Source organism: Hemicordylus capensis, chromosome 3 (assembly GCF_027244095.1).
Source record: "Hemicordylus capensis ecotype Gifberg chromosome 3, rHemCap1.1.pri, whole genome shotgun sequence".
Taxonomy (NCBI): domain Eukaryota; kingdom Metazoa; phylum Chordata; class Lepidosauria; order Squamata; family Cordylidae; genus Hemicordylus; species Hemicordylus capensis.
In genome coordinates, this window is record NC_069659.1 from 249,985,403 (window position 1) to 250,006,520 (window position 21,118).

A 21,118-nucleotide genomic window follows, 5' to 3' on the forward strand; every position below is an offset into this window, starting at 1 on the left:
ATGTGCTCACTGAGTTTGCGCAGAAGCTCAGTGGCAGTCTTTTTTCTGCCAATGAGAAAAGTATTCCCCTCCTCATCCCAAACAAGTAACAGTAGAGTAATTAAGCCTCTGTAAAATGTAAATAGTTTATAAACAAAAAAGGCTAGAATACCATGGGATTAAGTTAATAATAATAATTGGTAGAAGGAGGTTATATGGATGTCTACTTATCTGAACGCTTGCTATAGTGTTTCAGGTCACTGATTCATAAACAGAATATTTTTCTACATCTGTATTTTGTATGTACTAGAACTGAACACAAAGAGGCTAATTTCATTAATGAAGACAAGTTTTATGAAGTGGGGCTACAAATTAAAAGTACCCTCATTTATTCTTCAGCTAATTTTGTTGTTTTACTATAATATGATTTTTTTTAAAAAAAAATTTTAAAAAAGGATATGAGCATTCTGGGGACTTCAGAACTTTGTTTATTGATTGCATGTGGACTGTATACCAAGCATGTTAACTGAAACCAGGCCAAGTAGAAACTCCTCTGTCCACTAGGAATAGCTTTCCATGTGGTTCTCTTTATAAACAATTCAACCAATAGCCAATTCAAGTGTAACTGCAACAACATCACTTCGATACACGGGGACATCACTTAGCTGTGGCCCTGGCTAGAATTAGATTTCACAAAGACTGCCAGATTGTTTGGTACCTATGTCAACACTTCCAACCCCAGGAGTACAGTAGAGGAATGAAGATTTTCCATGCAATCCAGCTGAAAGTTTTAAAAGGTGGGATCAACCCACTTTTGTCAGGAAAATGTCAGTTGGCAGCAGATTTCCTGGTGCACTCAGTTCTCTGGCACAGGAGGTGTTCCTTCTTCTGGTACTGAGAACGTCCATCACTTTCATCAACCTCCTCTGTGAGGTCAAATCCAAATTCCTCTTCAGTCCCTTTGAGATCAGGCTCCCTTCCCTCTTGTCTCACAGTATGAATGCTGGAAAGACTGGAACTGTTCTATTTCTTTCCATCATCCAATATGAGAGAATCTTCAATTATTTCAATTATTTGTTTTGGTCCAGAATATCAGAAATATCCCTTTCTCACTTTATACAGCAGTTGTACTCGAACAAAGTCCTCCACCTGAAATGTTTGCAGTTTCACACCTGTTTCTGATCTACATGCAGTTTATATTTGTTGCTTCTCCCTTATCCAATCATGAATCTCTGCATTCTTAGGGTGAGATGTCATTGAAAGCTATATCAGTTGTTGCCATTGGCGAAGTTCGGTGGTAGCTTTGCATCCTCTCAGTAGTTCAAAAGGTGATTTTCCTATAGTAGAATGAGGAGTAGTTCGATAAGCAAATAGAGTTTCACGGATTGCCTCTTTCCAGGGTTGTTGTTGCATAGTAGCCAGTTGTAAACTTTCTTTCACTAATCTCTTCAATCTTTCAACTAAGCCATTAGCTTGAAGATGGTATAAGGAAATAGTCTTGTGTGAGGCAGCTTGTTGTGAGCCCCACCAAGCAGTAATGTACTAGAGGGATGGGGTATAAATATTTTTTAAAAATGATAAAATAAAATAATTGTGTTTTATCCCATGGTAATGCAATTATTGCTCCATTTGAAATGAGGCAAGTTGTGTCCCATTGTCACAGCTAATTCTTCAGGAAGACCTTCCCCTGCAAAAACTGAAGTCATGAACTGGATTACGTTGTTTCTATTAGTGCTGAGAGCAAATGAAAATTCTGGGCACTTGGAATAGTAATCCACCATCACTATAACAAATATTGGTTTTGTGCATTGGTTCCATTATATCCAGAACAAGTTTTCCCCAGGGACCATTGGTACTTTACTGGAGTAACAGGGTGGCAAAAGTCTTCTGAGATTTGTCAGATATAATATCCCACTCTTCCTCCAAGGAGCCCAGAGCAGTGTACAACATACTTGAGTTTCTCTTTCACAACAATCCTGTGAAGTAGGTTAGGCTGAGAGAGAAGTGACTAGCCCAGAGTCACCCAGCTAGTTTCATGGCTGAAGGGGGATTTGAACTCGTGTCTCCCCGGTCCTAGTCCAGCACTCTAACCACTACACCACGCTGGCTCTCTTCAATGTGTTTGTCCATACCTGGCCACCAAAAGCTCTCTCTGATTGTCTTTTAGTCAAGGTCATGCTCAGGTGACCTTCATGGCAATTTTGATCACTTTTGCATGTAAGCAGGTTGGCACCAGCAAACTATCAATCCTCAGCACCAGCTCATTGAGAAGGGACAGCTCCCTTGCTACATGCATATATGGTTGAAGATGTTCAGGTACCTTGTTTTTGCATTGCCATCCATTAGTTATGTAAGGTTTAAGTGAAGTAAGCACTTGATCAGCACTGAAGGCCACTTTCCATTCAGAAATAATGCTACATTATTTTTTAAGATGGTACAATGGGGCAACTTTGGAGACAAAGTGTCTAACAAATTTAGAGTGATACCCACAGAGTCCTAAAAATAATCAAAGTGCATCCTTGTTGTGTGACTCTGGAGCTTCCTGAACAGCTTTAACCAAGTCAGTTTTGGGATGTAAGCCACTCTGAGCTATTGAGGCTATTCTCACGACTGTTCTAAAGTGGGCTGAGGGAGCCCAGCCAGCTTTAGAGGGGTCATGTGTAGCACCGGAGCTGTGTGGCTCCCGGCTGCTAGCCCAGCTAAACTCCCCCTGTTAAAAGAGGTTAGCAGAACGAGCATTCCACTAGCCCCATTTGATTGATCATGAGTTACAATGGTGTGGCTCCACGGTGTGGCAACTCATGAGTAGACCCCCAACCAGGAGGGCACAACAAGCCTTCCCGCCTTGGCGGGTCTCCCCAGAATGCCACACACACTCACCCAGGGCAGCCTGGGACATCCGGGGGGCTGATGCCCGCCACTCCTACTGGCTCCATGACGGAGCCGGTAATTGTGTGGGTGGCCGATCCAGCCACCCAGGGCTCGGTGCAGGATCATCTGCAGGGAGAGCGGGTCAAGCCCTTTCTCCCCACAGAACCCTCCTCAGCTCTCCACACTGCTCATGTGGAGAGCCTCATTGTGTGTCCCCATGAAGGAGAATGGCAAGGGGTTTTTGCATGGTTCACAATATGTATATCCATATCTACATATATATCTCATATTGGTAGTATTATTATATACTCATTGTCTTTTATTGTATCTCATTGGTTTTAATTGTATTTTTAATGGATTAGTCCTTTACTCTGAAGCTATCAAATCTGGTTCCTGTCTGATCCATGAAATTCCTATTAGCTTGACTATTTTGGAGTTTTGCTTATCTTTGCAAGAACAATTTGCAGTCAGCACTGTGGAAATATCATGTATGTGACTCTGAAATCCATGAGAACACAGAAGTGAAACTTGGAATGAACCCTGTTTGCTTCTTATATAGAACTACTTGACCACGTGATATTCAATCTGATGCTGTTGTAATAGTATTTTATACAAGGGAATCTTTTATGTGTACTTTATTATTTGTAATTATGTATACACAATTATGGGGAGGGGGCTCTTTTATGTTTTTAATTTAAAAAAATCCTGCTATGACCCTTTAATCCAGTCTGCTGATTGCTATCAGGCTATTTTGGAAAGGGCATTTTGCTCATTGTATGCTGTTGAAATTCACCAGCTGTCTGGCTGACCACAAGAAAAGGAAAAGTAGGGAGAGGAGAAATAGTGGCTGTCTTGCAGTTCAATTAGAACACTGATTTGCTTTTTTAATACGTGCATAGTTGTGTACCGCCCAAAGCCTTTGGATGGAGCGGTATAGAAATGTAATAAACAAATAAATAAAACTAGCTGACCTGGGAAAGAGCATCTGCGACCCTAGTCCTCCCTGTCTCTCCTCCCTCCCTTCAGCCCCAGTCCGTTCCCCCCTCCCAGTCTGCTTTCCCGTCCCTACCCGCTGGCCTGGCTGGTGCCCAGCACTTTTCTTCCCCGCCTGCAGGTCTGGTTGTTGCTTTCCCTCCCGAGCCGACCTGGCGGCGAGCTTTCCATCATCGCCGGCCAGCCTGGTGGTGGCACTTTGCCTCACTGCCTGCGGCCAGCAGCAGCATACCCGTGGCTATCTGGCAGCTGCTCGCAAACTCTCACGAGAGCTGCCACACATGGGATTAGCTACCAGTATGCCTTAGAGAATTAAATATATAGATTTTGTTAATATGCTTTGTTGCCTTGTTTGTATTCCAATATTTACAAATAATTTATTGGTAATCCAATAAAAGGGGATTATTGTTTATGCTTTTGATTTATATTTCTGACCAGGAGTTCATATGGGGCTTCCTGACCAGAAGGTTCATATGTTCAGTAGCTGGGCAGATTATTTTTGGAGTCTCCTTTTGTAAAGCCTTTTTGACAATGCATCTATTTCCAAAATAGGGAAGTTAGTCTGGTTTCACTATGTCAATTGGATATTTTTAAGAACATCTATGCAGACCATTTATTTATGCAGATCATTTAGATGTTCGGGAATAACCTTAAAACCAGACATGATCTGTCTGACACTGATCATCTGATCATGATATCATTGTGTTTTCCCAATTTAAGTTTGCCAAGTGTTGTGATTTATATTTATCCTATATTTATTTATTTATTTAACATATTTTTATACCACCCAAAACTTACGTCTCTGACATGTTCCTAATTAATAATGGGAGGCCTTTGTTCTTTGAAATAACCTATCAACACTTAATGAGTAGTTTTAACCATTCCTTTTGAGAGGGAAGGACATCCCCCTAAGATCGGGTGTATAAAAGTTTAGACCATGGATTAGTGTGTGTATCTTGTCCTGTCTCCCCTCTGGGGGAAGAACCTTTCCCCTTTAGGGAATTTTTCCTTTCCTTTCCGAACTTTAACTCTCTTTTTGTTCCTAGCTGTGGACTTCAAGCTCTGGCTATAGTTCTTTTGATTTTATTGTGTCTCCTGTTTGGGTTTGTATTCTTTGTGTGGCTGAAACTGATCTGCAGACTTAAATAACAGGAGTGGTGAGATATCTTGTTTATGTTTAAGGTATTTTATTCTTTTCTTAGTATGTTTAAAGTTTTGAGACTTGTTTTATTTGCTTCTTCTAAAATGTGCTCTGCTAAATTGTTACTAATGTAATTCAGAATAAAAGGTTTATCCTGATTTCTGGGCTGTGTGTTTCCATTTGGATAGTGGACAACTAGGTCATGATCCAACTAATGCTAGTCAGGGTCTGGCTATTGGGAAAATTGGGAATAAACAAATTCCTACACCAAGTACATTGACTCTGTGTAACTCTAATATTTCTATGCAGAGATAGTAAGTCCGTGTTGGAGTTTCATTAAGACTTCTGTCAGTTTAGCATCATGCTCCTCAATGGTTTTGCCACACACTAAAATGTCATCCTGAAAGTAAGTGATTCCATCCATAATCCCAAAAATTGGTCGGTATCATCATTCTTTAAAATATCAAAGCTTCAGAGGCTAATCCATAGGGCAGTCTTTTGCATTGAAAAAGGCCCTCTGGGGTAATGAAGGCTATGTATTTGCGAGAAATTTTGATCAGAGGGATTTGATGAAAGGTCAAAGACAAGTCCAAAGTTGTGAACATGGAGGCCTCTTTCAGATTAAGCAGCATTTCATTGATATTGGGTAATGGATTACAATCCATTACCATGTTGGACTTCACATCTCTTAAATCTATGATCATTCGAAGTGTACCATTTGATTTCTGCACAAGAACTATGGGAGAGACCCATTCTGATGAATCAACAGGCTCTATGATGTCAGCATGCTGTAAACTTGAAAGCTCCTCTTTAAGTGGTTGGGGCAATGTTATTAGACAGACAAACAGACAAACATCTGCCACACAATACACCAGATATAACTGTAGTTGAGAAGAAAGAAAAACAAGTTAAAATAATCGACATAGCAATACCAGGGGATAGCAGAATAGAAGCAGAATAGAAGAAAAAGAAATAGAAAAAATCACCAAATACAAAGATCTACAAATTGAAGTTAAAAGGCTGTGGCAGAAGAAGACCCAAATAATCCCAGTGGTAATTGGCGCCCTGGGTGCAGTTCCAAAAGACCCTGAAGAGCACCTCAACACCATAGGGGCCACAGAAATCACCATCAGCCAATTACAAAAAGCAACTTTACTGGGAACAGCCTATATTCTGCGACGATATCTATAACAACAGCAACAACATTGACAATAAAATTCAGCCATCCCAGCTCCTTGGGAAGGACCCGATGTCTGTATAAAACAAACCAGTCAATAACACCTGTCTGACTGTGTAAATAAATAATAATAATGTAAGGAATTTCTTGTAAAGTAGATGGGAAATGATAGTATTCAGAGAACCAGAATCAGCCAGTATCCCACTTCATAGCCATTAACTTGAAAATGTGGAGAAGCAGGCTCTGATTCTATCACACTTAAAACGCTGTCAGAAAGTTGTTCATCTGCTTCATTCTTATCTTATGGTGAATCAGTAATGGAATGGACAGCAGACTTTCAACCTTAGCAGTGTGTCCCCTCTTTTTTCTCCCCCCCCCCGCTTTTGCACCTTTTGAAAGTGACCTGTGCAGGACAATGAGCAAAACTGGCTTTGTAGGTAGAGTCTCCACGTTGGTAACAGTGGTAGCTCCTCCTTTCTTGTGCTGCCACTTTCCAGGGCAGTGCCATATGAGAAGACTGGGTTTGGAAGGATTTAGAGATAACAGACTGGATTTCAAGAGGTTGGTTTTGGAGTACCAAAGAGAGTGATTTGGCACAGTTAGGAGCATTCTCCATCCTGCTAGCCATCTCTATAACATTTTCCAAGGTAAGTTTCCACTTCAATAGCAGTTTTTCATGCAGTTTGGAGCAGTTTGGTTTCATAACAAACTGATTCCTGATCAGTAAAGTTGGCAAAAATAACAGATTACACTTGGCATGCAATGCTGTGATATACTGATAGATAGCTTCACCAGGCAGTTAGGATCTAGAATAGAACTTGTAACGTGCGACAATCACATTCAATGTTGGGTTGCAATTATCATCTAAGGCTTGAAGTGCAGCTTCATAAGAATTGGCATGGACTTCCAAGTTGGCAGAAAAGGGCAAATGACTGTATATTCTTTGGCCTACAGGGCCCAGGCAGTGAAACAATATAGCCTTCTGCTTTGCTAGTAAAATCAGGGCCCTGTATGAGGAGGTAATTGCAGAAATAGGACTTCCATTGTGATGGAGAGAGAAGGTCCTCCAGAGGTGGACAAGAGAAAAAGGTGGTGTTGGGAATCTGAGCCATGCTGCAGTGGGAGTTCAGAGTCCAGGACTGATAAGGGAAAAGTATCTTCAGGCATTGTGCAGCCAGGACGCTGGAGAAACAATCAGCAGCAGTGATAGTAGAAAGTAGTTCAGGAATGTAGGCCCAGTAATGCAATGAAATGAGGTTGCAGGAACATTTTCAGGCTTTGCAGGTTCACACACTTAGCTGGTTTAAAATATCATCACCAAATGTTTGATAGCTGCTTTCCTCATAAACACAAATAAATCTTATGCATATTTAACTAAAGGTTTATTCAGACACAGCTCCATTTTCTCCTTCTCTTCCGCTCCCCTTTTACTTTCTCACTCCTCCTCCACACTCTCTACAGGATCCCCAGTGGGACAAACATCCAGACAACTAAATAAAAAGATTACTGGATAGAATACAACAACAAATACCTTGTTTACCAAATCCAAAATCATATTGTCTGACCTGGGGAACAACACTGAAGTAGAGATCTAAAAAGAGTGAACTTTTATCTCTACATGACTGCATTTCCCCCCAATTCTTCTACAAGTTGCGTCTGTACTTATCTCTGACAGTGAAAAAAGTAATTAGCTGTTCCAGTGACATTTACACAGTCAGGTTATATGATAGTGTATAACTAACGACTGATAATGTGTAGCTAATGATTCAGATAAAAACCTCCAAATGAAACAGAAATCACATGCGCTTGAATAAAAGAGAATAAAAGTTTAAAGATGCTTAATTTGGATTGTTAAGAATATAAGAATTCTGAGCTGCAGATATCTTTATATTCATCAAAGTGGACCTAGATACAACATGAAAGGGAAAGGTGATCTTCTATCTAACTTGATATTTAGAGCATAATATGCCTAAGAGATGTAATGAATTACTGAGAGCTTCATTGAACTACCAAAGTTACTCTGCATAACATAACAAACTATATGATCACCAAGATTTTTTTTAAAAAGGAAAATGTGAAGCTCTAAAATGTGTCATTTATAATCATGTTTAGAACATGAGCAACTCACCAAATATAAATATGGCCAAGGGATAAATAAGCAAGTCATGAAAAGTCAGACATATTTTTAGCTATCAGCTACCATCAGCCACATCTGTCATATGATGTGAATCATTTCAGTAATCTGTCACAGTGGAAATAATCATATATAATGTAACTATTAAACTGAAACCAGGAAAAAAAGCAGAGAGAGAGAGAGTCTATCACAAACAACTGTGTGTAATAACTTTGAAAGACAGATTCTAGTTCTTGAGACATGAATGATATTTCTCACAATGATAATCTAACTCAGCTGGAATGAAAAGCAAATAATATATCAAAATTATGAAGAGCATCTATCAGGGACGGTTTTGAGCCCCAGCCATCAAAGTGAAACAATAAGAAAGAAGATGGCCTGGAGCCTGTGATTATTTTACCCATCCCCACGTATCCATCAGAGTCCAGTTTCTCTCTACATTGTCTTTGGATGACATCATCACATTCCAGAGCTTTCATTACTACCAATGCAGTGATGACAGCCATCTATATCCAGAGGCGTAACTAGGGAAAACGGCGCCCGGGGCAAGCACTGAAATGGCGCCCCCCCACGCCCCCCCAACATACTACATTATACTTAGGTTTTTCCTCACAAGTGCCCGCCACCGCCGCCATGCCAGGCCACTGACTGGCCGCCAGGCGCCAGCAAAGCAATGGGGGGGCCCGGGCAGCGCGGAAGGGACCGCTCATGGGGGAGGGGGTGCTGACGTGCTCCCTTGACTGCTGCAGCGCTGCTGCACTGAGCAGGAAACATTTGTATTAACAAAAAATTTTAAAAATTTGTCATGGCGGCGCCCCCCACGTGACCAGAAAAGATGGCGCCCGGGGCACGTGCCCCCCCTGCCCCCCCTATAGTTACGCCTCTGTCTATATCTTCCATAGGAACATAGGAAGCTGCGTCATACTGAGTCAGACCATTGGTCTATCTAGTTCAGTATTGCCTCTACAGATTGGCAGTGGCTTCTCCAAGGTTACAGGCAGGAATGCCTCTCTGCCCTATTTGGAGATGCCAGAGAAGGAACCTGAAACCCTCAGATGCTTTTCTCAGAGTGGCCTCATCCCTTAAGTGGAATATCTTACAATGCTCACACATGTAGTCTCCCATTCAAATACAAACTAGGGCAGACCCTACGTAGCAAAGGGGACAATGTATTCTTGCTACCACAAGACCATGTCTCCCATCCAGTTCCATATTTCTGTCTACCACTCTATTTGGCTTTCTCATCAATATCTCTAACTCAATAGAGAGCCAGCGTGGTGTAGTGGTTAGAGTGTTGGTCTAGGACTGGGGAGACCCAAGTTCAAATCCCCATTCAGCCATGATACTCCTCAGTATCATGAATGATACTACCCATTCAGCTCCTGCCCTGGGAGCTGCTTGTGAGGGGAGTGGCTTCTGGGGCTTGCAAGCTTAAAAACGAGGAGGCTTGCCTCGAAGCAAGTGGGAAGGTAACAGGGAGAGCAGGGCCATTCCATCTGTCTTGCTGGGACTCACCATTTAGTCCCTTTGCCTCCTGTGGACATTCCAGAACAGACGGAATGCAGCCTGCTTGTCGGCTGCCAAATTCCAGCTGGTTGACAGCCTCCCAGATTGCTGAAGTTTTACCACCTGCTGCCTGTCGTGCGAAATGCTTGTGAGGTGAGTGGCTTCTGGGGCTTGCAAGCTTAAAAGCAAGGAGGCTCGCCATAGGCATAGCCATCAGGTCGCCTGTAGGTGGCTGCCAAAGTGGGCCGGGCCTTGGGGGCTGGGCCTTGGGGAGTGGGACTGAGGGCTGGGGGGTTGGGTTGGGCCAGGCCTCTTGCAGACATGTGTTTGGGCTCTCTTGAGTGGGATGGTGCTGGGGGTATGCCTAGCAGTTCGGGGGCAGCTATTACTGTAGTGGTGGGGAACAGAAGAATTGGCTCTGGCAGAGCAGCTGGCCATTACAGGGGAAGGGAAATCAGTAATTTAGTAACTGTTTCCACTTCCAACTGTTCTGTCAACTCTTTGGCCTCGGGGAGCAGCTTCAACGACCCACAGAATCTGGCCTTGCTCCTCTGCAATGCCAGGTCAGTTCAGAATAAGACCAAAATTGTACACTATTTGATCGTGGATGAGGGAGTCGACCTAGCATGTATAACCGAGACCTGGTTGGGGGAGGTAAGTGGTCCAGTGTGGGCTCAGCTTCTCCCACCAGGTTACTCTGTCGTGGAGCAGGCCAGGGGAAGTGGGCGGCGGGGTGGAGTGGCTGTGGTCCATAAGAATACCATTTCCCTTACCAGGGCCCCTGTGAGACAGCTGACTTATATTGAGTGCATATTTTTGAGGCTGGGAACTAGGGATAGATTGGGGATTCTGTTGGTGTACCATCCACCCCGCTGCCCAACTGACTCCCTAACTGAGCTGATGGAGCTGGTTGCAGAGTTGGTGTTGGAGTCTCCTAGACTTTTGGTGCTGGGGGACTTCAATATCCACTTTGGGGCTGGCTTGACTGGTGCGACTCAGGAGTTCATAGAGGCCATGACAACTATGGGCCTATCCCAGTTAGTTTCTGAACCAACTCATGTTGCCAGCCATGCACTCGATTTGGTCTTTTGTTCGGATCAGGGGGGTGTTCCGTGGGTGGGGGATCCAGTGGTTTCCCCATTGTCATGGACGGACTACTACCTGGTTTAGGTTGGTCTCACAGCCGCAATCCACCCCTGCAGGGGTGGTTGACCTATTAGGATGGTCCGTCCAAAAAGGCTGCTGGACCCAGTGGGATTTCAGAAGGCCTTGCAGGATTTTGACGTTGGTGCGGCCGGTGATTCTGTCGATGCCCTGGTGGGAACCTGGAACAGGGAACTCAACAGGGCAGTAGACACGATTGCTCCTAAGCGTCCCTTCTGACCTGCTGCAAAAAGGGCCCCTTGGTATACTGAGGAGCTGCGGGGGCTGAAGCGGTTGGGTAGGCGACTAGAGCGCAAGTGGAGGAGAACTCGGTTTGAATCTGACAGGATTCAGCACGTGACCCATTTGAAGGCTCATGTGGTGGCAGTGCGCGCAGCAAAAAAGACATTCCGGTCCGCGCGCATTGCAGCTGCAGGTTCACGCTCGGAGGAGCTATCCCGGGTTGTGAGGAGTTTGGTTTCTCCTCTTTCTACTTCCAATCAGTCCCCGGGGTTGCTCTGCTGTGATGCCTTTAATGGGTTCTTTGCGAATAAGATCTCCTGTATTCGGGCTGACTTGGACTCCACTATTTCTGCAAGGTCTATGGAGGAGGTGTCCAGCAATCCCTCTTGCAGTATTAGATTGGATCAGTTTCAATCTGTGACTCCTGAGGATGTGGACAAGCTGCTTGGGGCGGTGTGGCCTACCATCTGTTCTCTGGATCCTTGCCAGACTTGGCTACTTCTATCTAGCAGGGATTGTTGGAGGTGGCCTAGTTAATATCATAAATGCATCGCTGATGGAGGATAGGGTTCCCCCCTGCCTGAAGGAGGCAATGGTTAGACCACTCTTAAAGAAGCCTTCCCTGGACCCCTTAGCAATGGACAGTTACAGGCCAATCTCCAATGTCCCGTGGTTGTGCAAGGTGATTGAGAGGGTGGTAGCCGACCAGCTCCAGGCAGTCTTGGAGGAAACTGATTATCTAGACTCATTTCAAACTGGCTTTAGAGCTGGCTATGGGGTTGAGACAGCCTTGGTCAGCCTGATGGATCACCTTTACTGGGGTATCAACAGAGGGAGTGTGACTCTGCTGGTTCTTCTGGATCTCTCGGCGGCATTCGATACCATCGACCATGGTATTCTTCTCGATCGCCTGGGGGAGTTGGGGATAGAGGGCACTGCTCTGCAGTGGTTCCGTTTGTATCTTTTGGGTAGATTCCAGATGGTGGAGCTTGGTGACAGTTGTTCCTCAAAACGGGAGCTGTTATATGGAGACCCTCAGGGCTCCATTCTGTCACAGATGTTTTTTAACATCTACATGAAACTGCTGGGTGAGGTCATCAGGAGGTTTGGTGCTGGATGTTATCAGTATGCTGATGACGCCCAAATCTACTTCTCCTTTTCATCTTCACTCATTCTCTAAATGCCTGCCTACAGGCAGTAATGGGCTGGAAGAGGGATAACAAATTGAAGCTCAATCCAAGCAAGATGGAGGTGCTCATTGTGGGGGCTCAGAATCTGAGGGGTGAGTTAGATCTTCCTGTGCTGAATGGGGTTACACTCCCCCAGAAGGAGCAGGTGCGTAGCTTGGGAGTACTCCTGGACCCAGGCCTCACCTTGCTATCTCAGGTGGAGGCCATGGCCAGGAGTGCTTTCCATCAGCTTCGGCTGGTTTGACAGCTGCGCCCATTCCTTGAAGAGGATGACCTCAAAACAGTGGTGCATCAGCTGGTAACCTCCCGGCTTGACTACTGCAATGCGCTCTACATGGGGCTGCCTTTATACATAGTCCAGAAACTTCAGAATGCGGCAGCCAGATTGGTCTCTGGGGCAACCTGGAGAGACCATATGATGCCTGTTTTGAAACAGCCAGTTACACTGGCTGCCGATATGTTTCCAGGCAAAATACAAAGTGCCGGTGATTACCTTTAAAGCCCTGAACGGCTTGGGTTCGAGATATCTTAGAGAGCGCCTTCTTTTACATGATCCCCACCGCACATTAAAGTCATCTGGGGAGGTCCGTCTCCAGTTACCACCGGTTCATTTGGTGGTGACTCAGAGGCGGGCCTTCTCTCTAGCTGCTCCTGGGCCGTGGAATGCACTCCCAGCAGAAATTTGTAATCTTCTTTACTGACCTTCAAGAGAGCCCTTAAAACCTATCTGTTTGGCCTGGCCTTTCAGGGTTTTTAATTAGTTTTAATTGTTTTAATGTTAACCTGGTTTTCAGGTTTTTAATTGTTTTGATAGTTTAATTGTTTTTTAAGATTTTTTAAATTGGTGTTTATATTTGTATTTCTGTTTTAATTGTTTTTAATGATTTCTGTTTTTAATTGTTAACTGCCCTGAGACAGCTTGGAAGGGCAGTATAAAAATCGAATAAACAAACAAACAAACAAATATTGCTGTTTATATTTGTTTCATGATCTGGTTAATAGATACTTATTTCATGTTATCTCCCCTATTTCTTTTACTAGTAGAAAATATCTTCTCTATTGTTTTAGGACACGAATGTAAGCTGTAGCATCCTGGAGGGCACATGACTAAGTCAAATGTGGAAGAAGAGAATCTCAGAAAGGAGTCCCTATTCTCAATTGGTTGCCTCTTTTCCTAACAGTTTTCAGTGGCAAAAACATCACTCAGTGTCCTACCCTTCAAAAATTGTAGTTTTAGGCTGAGTTGGAACAAAAAAATTAAATTCACAGTCTTGTTTGCAGGTTGTGAAACTGTCATCTACCCTTTGGTTGTTTGTGTGGGTGAGGGGAGCTACAAATAACAGATTGTTTATCTGTGTCTTTTGAGAATTAGCACCTGTGCTTTTGCAGAACTTTGTTGGTGGGGAGAATGGTATGAGTGAAGCACCAGTCCTAGAGTTGGATGAAAGCATGTGCCTGAGCCTCATTGTCTTTTATGTAACATATGGTTCTGTATTGTCTTCTGTTTCACCCTCCCTCTGAATGGGTGGAAGCACATATAGCCTTAGATTGCTAGGAGTTCTACATAAATTCTGGAGACTAGAAGACAGTCATCAGGTGTGAGTCACTTTGTGCTCTCCATCTGGAGAGATCGGTGTTGGTGTTTACAGTTAGGGATGTGCAAACAGGTTCGACATCGAATAGATTTGGTTTGACAGTTTGGGGCCGAACACCCCGTTTGGTCCGACCATTCATCATTTTGCACCAAAGATGATAAATGGACAAAGATGTGCATTCATCATCTTTGGTGCAAAATGATGAATGTCCAGAAAATCTATCATTTTGCACCAAAGAATCCACTCCCAGAACACCTCAAAAATGATCAGTAACAAAACCCAGTACCCCATGGACTTCTGGTTTTGGGGGTGGTTGGTACCCCATGTGTACACCGCCCAGAGCCTCTGGATGGGGTGGTTTATAAATGTAATAAATAATAATAAATAAAATTAATGTGCACTACACCACAACCTGCTCTGGGCCACCCTGGTGCTCCCCATGTGGAGTTATGGGGCTGTTGAAACCCCCATTACTCCTATGGGAAAAAGCTTAAAGACATGCAAACCTCAGAAATTTGTTAAAAACCACCCCTTTGGCCAATTTCTTTGAAATTGGAGTGGCAGCTTCCTTCCACCCATTGGGCACTACCACTCCACCCACTCTTTTGCCCCCAGAACCCCTTTCCCCCTCTGAATCGATTTGGATTGATTCGGACCCAAATTGAATCTGGGGGTGATTCAGGGGGGCAGATTCAGACCAAAACAAATAGGGGGTGATTCGATTTGGGTACAATGCGAATTAAAAAATATTGATTCATGCACATCCCTAATTAACATCCACTTTAAAAAAACATTAAATCAGAAGCTACAATATAAACACAAACATTTTTAAAAGCCTGGGTAAACAAAAGGTCATCTGGCATCTAAAAGAATATAATATTTATAAAATGCAGTATATAAATTGAACAATAAATGATGGCACCAGGAGAGTGTCACTGGGAAAGCTATTCCATAAACAGCATGCCACCACCAAAAAGGCCCTCTCTGTAGCAGCAACCCACCTCATTCATTTGGTTGGAGCACTCGGAGCAGAGCCTCTGTTGCTAGGTGGGACAAAGCGAGGGCACAATAACATGGAAGGAAGGTTTTGGATGCAGATCCATCAAGAACTGCTCCCATGAGAATGAATGTTTTGACTTGATGGAAAGGCCAAGCTGATGGAGAGGCTCAGAGTTGCCAACATGGTCAGCAAGATGTTGGGGAGATGGGGCAACTAACAGCCAGTTGTCTATGTAGGAAAATATGACATGGTGATGACAGAGTATGAGACAACTACAGTCATGAACTTAGTAAAGTTTGTGACATGACAAATAGGACAAAAGCAGAACTTCGTTGTTGAGAATTGGGAGATTGTGCCAAGCAAAGAGGCTGCTCTAGTAAGTCGATCCCTGACTAGCAGTGGTTGGCCTGGCCAATGGCAGTGGGCTGTTCAGACATTTAGAGAATGAGATTCTGGACTCATCAGTTGCAGAACTGTTGTGAGAGGAGGGGCTCTTGAGACAGGAGTTCCTTCCCTCATGAAGAGAAAGGATTTAAGGAAGGATGGGCCAATGAGAATGGGAAAGAGAGCTTTGAATCCTACCTTAGCCTGGTGACTCCCCACTGAGAGAACACTGATGAGACAGGGATCTTCTGATGCTTTAAACCAACCCATTCCATACCTATCCTTTGAGGTCCAGGGGAAGTTCTGGCACTTGTATTGAAATGTCTACTTGGAAGCAAAACTACTTCTAGTGCTGTGGCCAGATAGCTACATGGAAATAGGCATTAGTAAGATCAGAGGACCAGAAAGATCAATGGGTGGTGTTGCCAGAACTGTCCCAGAGTGCTGGCTATACACTTCAACTATGCTTTTGGCTTAAAATGGGGAAATTAGCTTGGCGTGGGGAGCAGTTTGGTTCCAGTATTAATGTAAGCAAGTCGTGGTGTATTGGAAAAGATGAGGAAACAGGAGTACAGTTCAAAGATTTTTTAAGGATAAAATGGAGTACAGACGACAAAAATCAGGTCAGGCAAATGCAATAAAAATTAGCTAATATTCTAACTGAGAGTCTTGCTGGAAACAATTTTGCTCATGTCCCAATGGAGAATCAATCAGTTTGGCTAAGGTTCTAAATCAGAGCTTGGCTGAAGACTTGTATTAAAGAGTGCCAGTGAAACACAGAGGGAGGCAAAGAGAGAAAGGCAGTGAGGAGGCTTAGAAGGGGAAGACGTTAGTTATACTTTATCCTTCCTTGGGTCGATGATGTGTTCTTGCACGTTGGTTGGCCTCTTCATCAGTAGACAGGTGAGGAAAAGCAAGAAAGAAATGAGCAGCAAAGGACTGCAACTTGCATGTCTGAGAGACTGCTGGACAGTATAATTCAAGGAGACTCCCCTACATGATGCGAAGACTCCCTGTGCTTTTATGACTCTGAAAACATGTGGTGGGCCCAGGACAGATATACTGAAAATCATACCCTGAGACAAATTGAATCAATCAAGGGGGCTTCTCTTTCCCTGGAGGGCAAGTATGTTTGTGCAAAACAAAGACATCCATTGCTAGCTGGACTGAGTGGGTTTTACCCCACAAAAGGCAAAGGTGTACTTCATTTAGTGAATGTAGCTGTACTATGCAGATGTGCTGCATTTAGAGAATGGAGCTGAGCTCAGTTGCATATCTCAAGATTGGGATGTCTCCATGTGTAAAAGATTACGAGCTGTGAGACCTGGTTTCTTCGGGTGAGCGGGGAGGGAGCCCTTGGCGGCCGGATTGGCCGCCCACACAATTGCTGGCTCTGAGACAGAGCCGGTGGGGGCTGGGGAGCTCAGGGGCCGCACGGCTCCCCGCAAGCCCCAGTATGCCTTGTGCGAGCGCGCAGGGCATACTGGGGAGACCCCCGAGCCGGGAGGTGGCTTTTTGCCTCCCAGCTGGGGGTCTACTCATGAGTAGGTGCAGCGCGAAGGTGCGCCGCAGCTACTCACGATTGTAAAAATCAGGTTTGCAGAGCGCTCGCTCCGCAAACCTGCTTTTTACCAGGGGTTCCAGAGCGGGTTACCCTCTCTTGAACCACTGGGCTCGCAGCCGAGCCAGGTGGTTCTAACGATTAACAAAAATCAGGCTAGGCTCTCCTAGCCCAATTTTTGTTAATTGTGAGAATAGCCCCTACAAGTTGCTAGTTTCTCCACTAAGTCCTCACCAGACAATTTGTTATTCATAATGACTTGCGAAATGTACCATGTCTTTGCTACTCCTAGAAGAAGTGTTTCAAACTGTTGTCTAAGTGAGGAAATTCCTCTCTGATTAGTTTATTTCTTTGAAATAAAGTCTGCTCCCGGGCTGATGCTTCTCTGTAAGAGAAAGGGGTGGGGGTGTTCTATTCATTCAGGTTGCTGTTTTTACTTGAGGCACATTGCCCCACACTTGCTCATGCAAGTGACCACTTGTGAATGCAATACTGTCTTTTTAGCTTAGGCAGGATGAAAAGTTAACTGTTCATTGATCATGAGCCCATGATGCAGTACTGCTGAGACATCAAATAGGCGGGTGCTTTGCAGCACTACCCCAAAATAGAGTGGTACTGGCAATAGTGGGTGAAGAAAGGGAAGGAACTAGACCACTAGCCTTCAACTCAATTTCCCCAGGCATCGTCACTCATCTCACCACCATAGTTTTCTCATACTACCAACTTCTTCCTTATTTCTCTAACTACAAATTTCTTTAACCTACCTAGGCCATTATCGTTATATGACCAATGGCTTCTTCTCTCTGCGATGCCTTTTCAACATTAGTATCTCTTTGCCCCAATTTCCCATTGCTTCTTCTCCAAATCCTCATTTCTGTACACTCCATTATTCCTAATCCTTTCCTACTGGCTTGCCTTAACCAGTTACTTTTTCGTCTTCTTTCCTCCTTCATCAGTTTCTTGGCAGCTCCAAACAGATAACCTCTTATCTTAGAGCACAGTTTTTCCAACTTCTTATCCAAATAATTGCCAACATTCCTTTACAGACAGCTCGAAGTATAATAGCTATATTTAATTTGCACAAGAAAGAACTTTTAAGTTTTTCAGTAAAGGACTTGTTTCATAGTTCATTACTAATCTACAAAACAGAGAAACAAAATTGAAAAAAATGCAGGGCTGAAGACTGAATGTGTAAAAAGCAAACAATTAATCAGCTTAAATGAGTGCCAAACACCACACTGAGTACTTCATTAAAATTGATCAGCCTGTGTTAGTACCTTTGGAAGCAGCCCAGTAAGAAAATGATTGGTTTTTCTGATCACCTAATTTGTCTCCAAATTATCCATTCACCTGGCAAGCTATTATTTGGAATGTTTCATATAATTATCAGCATAATTAGGGTCAGAAACTTATACACTATCTATTGTAATATTTATTTATTTATTTATTTGATTTCATTTCTATACCGCCATTCCAAAAATGGCTCAGGACAGTTTACATTTAAAAAAAAATTAAAATTAATTAACAATTACAAACAGACTATAAAACACCATAAAACAATTAACAGTTAAAACATTCTAAAAATTAACAGTTAAAACACCTTGGAAAATCAGGTTACAACAAGTTAAAAATATTTAAAATAATTAAAAAACCCTGGAAGGCCAGGCCAAACAGATAGGTTTTGAGGACTCACCTGAGGGCAAATAATTAATTCAAATTACGGATTTCTGCAGGGAGTGAATTCCATAGCCCAGGAACCACTACAGAGAAGACATTCCGGTGGTAACTGGAGACGGACCTCCTCAGATGACCTTAACGTGCAATGGGGAAGAAGGCGCTCTCTCTAAGGTAACCTGGACCTAAGCCGTTCAGGGCTTTAAAGATAATAACCAGCACTTTGTATTTTGCCCGGAAACATATCGGGAGCCAGTACAACTGTTTCAAAACAGGCATAATATGGTCTCTCCGGGCTGCTCCAGAGACTAATCTGGCTGCCGCATTTTGAACTAACTTAAGTTTCTGAACTATGTACGAAAGCAGCCCCACATAGAGCGCATTGCAATAGTCAAGCCTGGAGGTTACCAGCTGATGCACCACTGTTTTGAGGTTGTCCTCTTCAAGGAATCAGCCGTAGAAAGCATTCCTGGCCATAGCCACCACCTGAGATACTAGGGTAGGCCTGAGTCCAGGAATACTCCCAACATCATACCTGCTCCTTCCAGGGGAGTGTAACCCCATCCAGCACAGGAAGATCTAACTCATCCCTCAGATTCTGCACCCATACAATAAGCATCTCCATCTTGCTTGGATTCAGTTTCAATTTGTTATCCCTCATCCATCACATTACTGCCTGTAGGCAGGCATTTAGGGATGAATGCCATTTCCTGATGATGCAGATGAAAAGGAGAAGTAGATTTGGGTGTCATCGGCATACTGATAACACCCTGCACCAAATTTCCTGATGACCTTGCCCAGCGGTTTCATGTAGATATTAAAAAGCATTGGTGACAGACTGGAGACGTGAGGGACTCCATATAACAGCTCCCATTTTGAGGAGCAACTGTCATCAAGCTCCCCACCATCTGGAATCTACTTGAGAGATAGGAGCAGAACTACTGCAAAGCAGTGCCCCCTATCCCCAACTCCCTCAGGCAATCTAGAAGGATACTATGGTCGATGGTATCGAATGCCTCTGAGAGATCCAAAAGAACCTTTGTATTTTTGAATACAAAGAACAGATCTTTGCAATTGGAATTGTTCCAAACATGTGGAATACATACACAAAATATTAGACTTGAAGGAAGGGTAGGACTGAAGGTAATTTCATTTAAAATGCAATCTCCTGTCACACCCATGAAGATTTTCCTTAAATATGTTTGAACAGTCAAACCATTAGTTAACTCTTGAATAATGTGAAAATGGGATCTGCAGCCTCATGGATTACTCCAATACAACAAACATCTCAACAGATGTTCCTAAGCAGTCCTTGACTGAATGGAATCAAAGTGTTAATCACGAGTGTTACTCAACGATTCAGTATAATTAATACTTAAATATTCATTTTTCTTAAGTATTACAGGTTTCTCCTATATCCTTTTTTTTAAAAAAAATTCTCTTTCTTTCATAGTATGTGCATTTTCTGTGAAGCAGTTAGAGGGCATAATGGTGCACACAAAAGGGCAAGGTTTTGGATATGAATAAAGGAACACAAATTCTCCTTATCTCGTTTATATGCTTCTCATGTTTCATATTTATTACATTTTTGCATGGTAATTTTTTTGTAGGGGCTTGAATATTTGCTAACTTGAATATCTGCTTCGAAGTCTTCGAACAAAATAATTACCCCCCAAAATAACCTCCTTGCTAAACATTTATGCTGTTTGGTATCATTTTATTTTCCTTGCGGTGGTGGTGGCTGCTTTCTTGACACATTTTTCTTTTTTACCTTCATGACATTTCATTTGATTTTGTTCATGGGCATCATTTAGTGTCATGACAGAAAAAAACATATCATCATCATGATGTTATTGACCAAATATCTGTCTCTACAGCCAATCTGATTAAATGGCACTTAAGGCAAATTAGGACAAAGAAGAAACATGGTACAAAGAATCAGCAACAGTCAGAAGCTGAACTCACATAATTTTGAGTAACTCCACATCAGATTATTTTATTGCATTCATTCAATACAAAGAAGAATGTGTTTTTATTAAATCACTTTACAAATGTGTCTTGTTTTGAATTCTCTTGTGAAAGTAGAGATGGGTTTTTTTATTTAAGAAAAAATATATGTTGTTTTCCCAATCACACAAATGTTCAAGGCAGTTTATAACCAAGATTAAAAACAACATTACTGTAAGATAAAATGAAGTCTTAAGCTTATAATGAGGTGTTTTAAAATAGTTTTCAAAAGGATCATACTCACAATTTATGAAGGTTTCTTAGGCCTACAAATATTTCAGGCATTAAGCAACCAATTCTATTGTTAGAAAGATCCCTACAGAAAAAAGAAAAAAAATGGCATTAATTACAGAGGAAGGTAAAATGTAATATGGATATTCATCAGCATTTTGGACAGCCTACAAAGCAAAATAAATTTAAAACAAGGAAAACTGTATAGCTTGTATATATTTAGAAACCCTCAAAGAGCCCTCTTTCTAGACAACTGTTAAAATAATGCATTATATTATATTTAAGTAAT

General features: G+C 42.8%; 1 protein-coding gene across 5 annotated transcripts in view; it reads right to left on the reverse strand.

Annotated features, from left to right (window-relative positions):
* ADGRA1 (adhesion G protein-coupled receptor A1) overlaps window positions 1-21,118 on the reverse strand; it is a 676,883-nt gene that overhangs the window by 395,076 nt on the left and 260,689 nt on the right. For 4 of the 5 annotated variants that reach the window (XM_053309873.1, XM_053309870.1, XM_053309872.1 and 1 more), the window contains one exon: window positions 20,843-20,914. In XM_053309873.1, the coding sequence (XP_053165848.1) occupies window positions 20,843-20,914 (72 nt within the window). Of the gene's footprint in view, window positions 1-8,695; window positions 8,730-20,842; window positions 20,915-21,118 lie in introns of those variants that run through there. The other variant, XM_053309874.1, reaches the window with a different exon arrangement.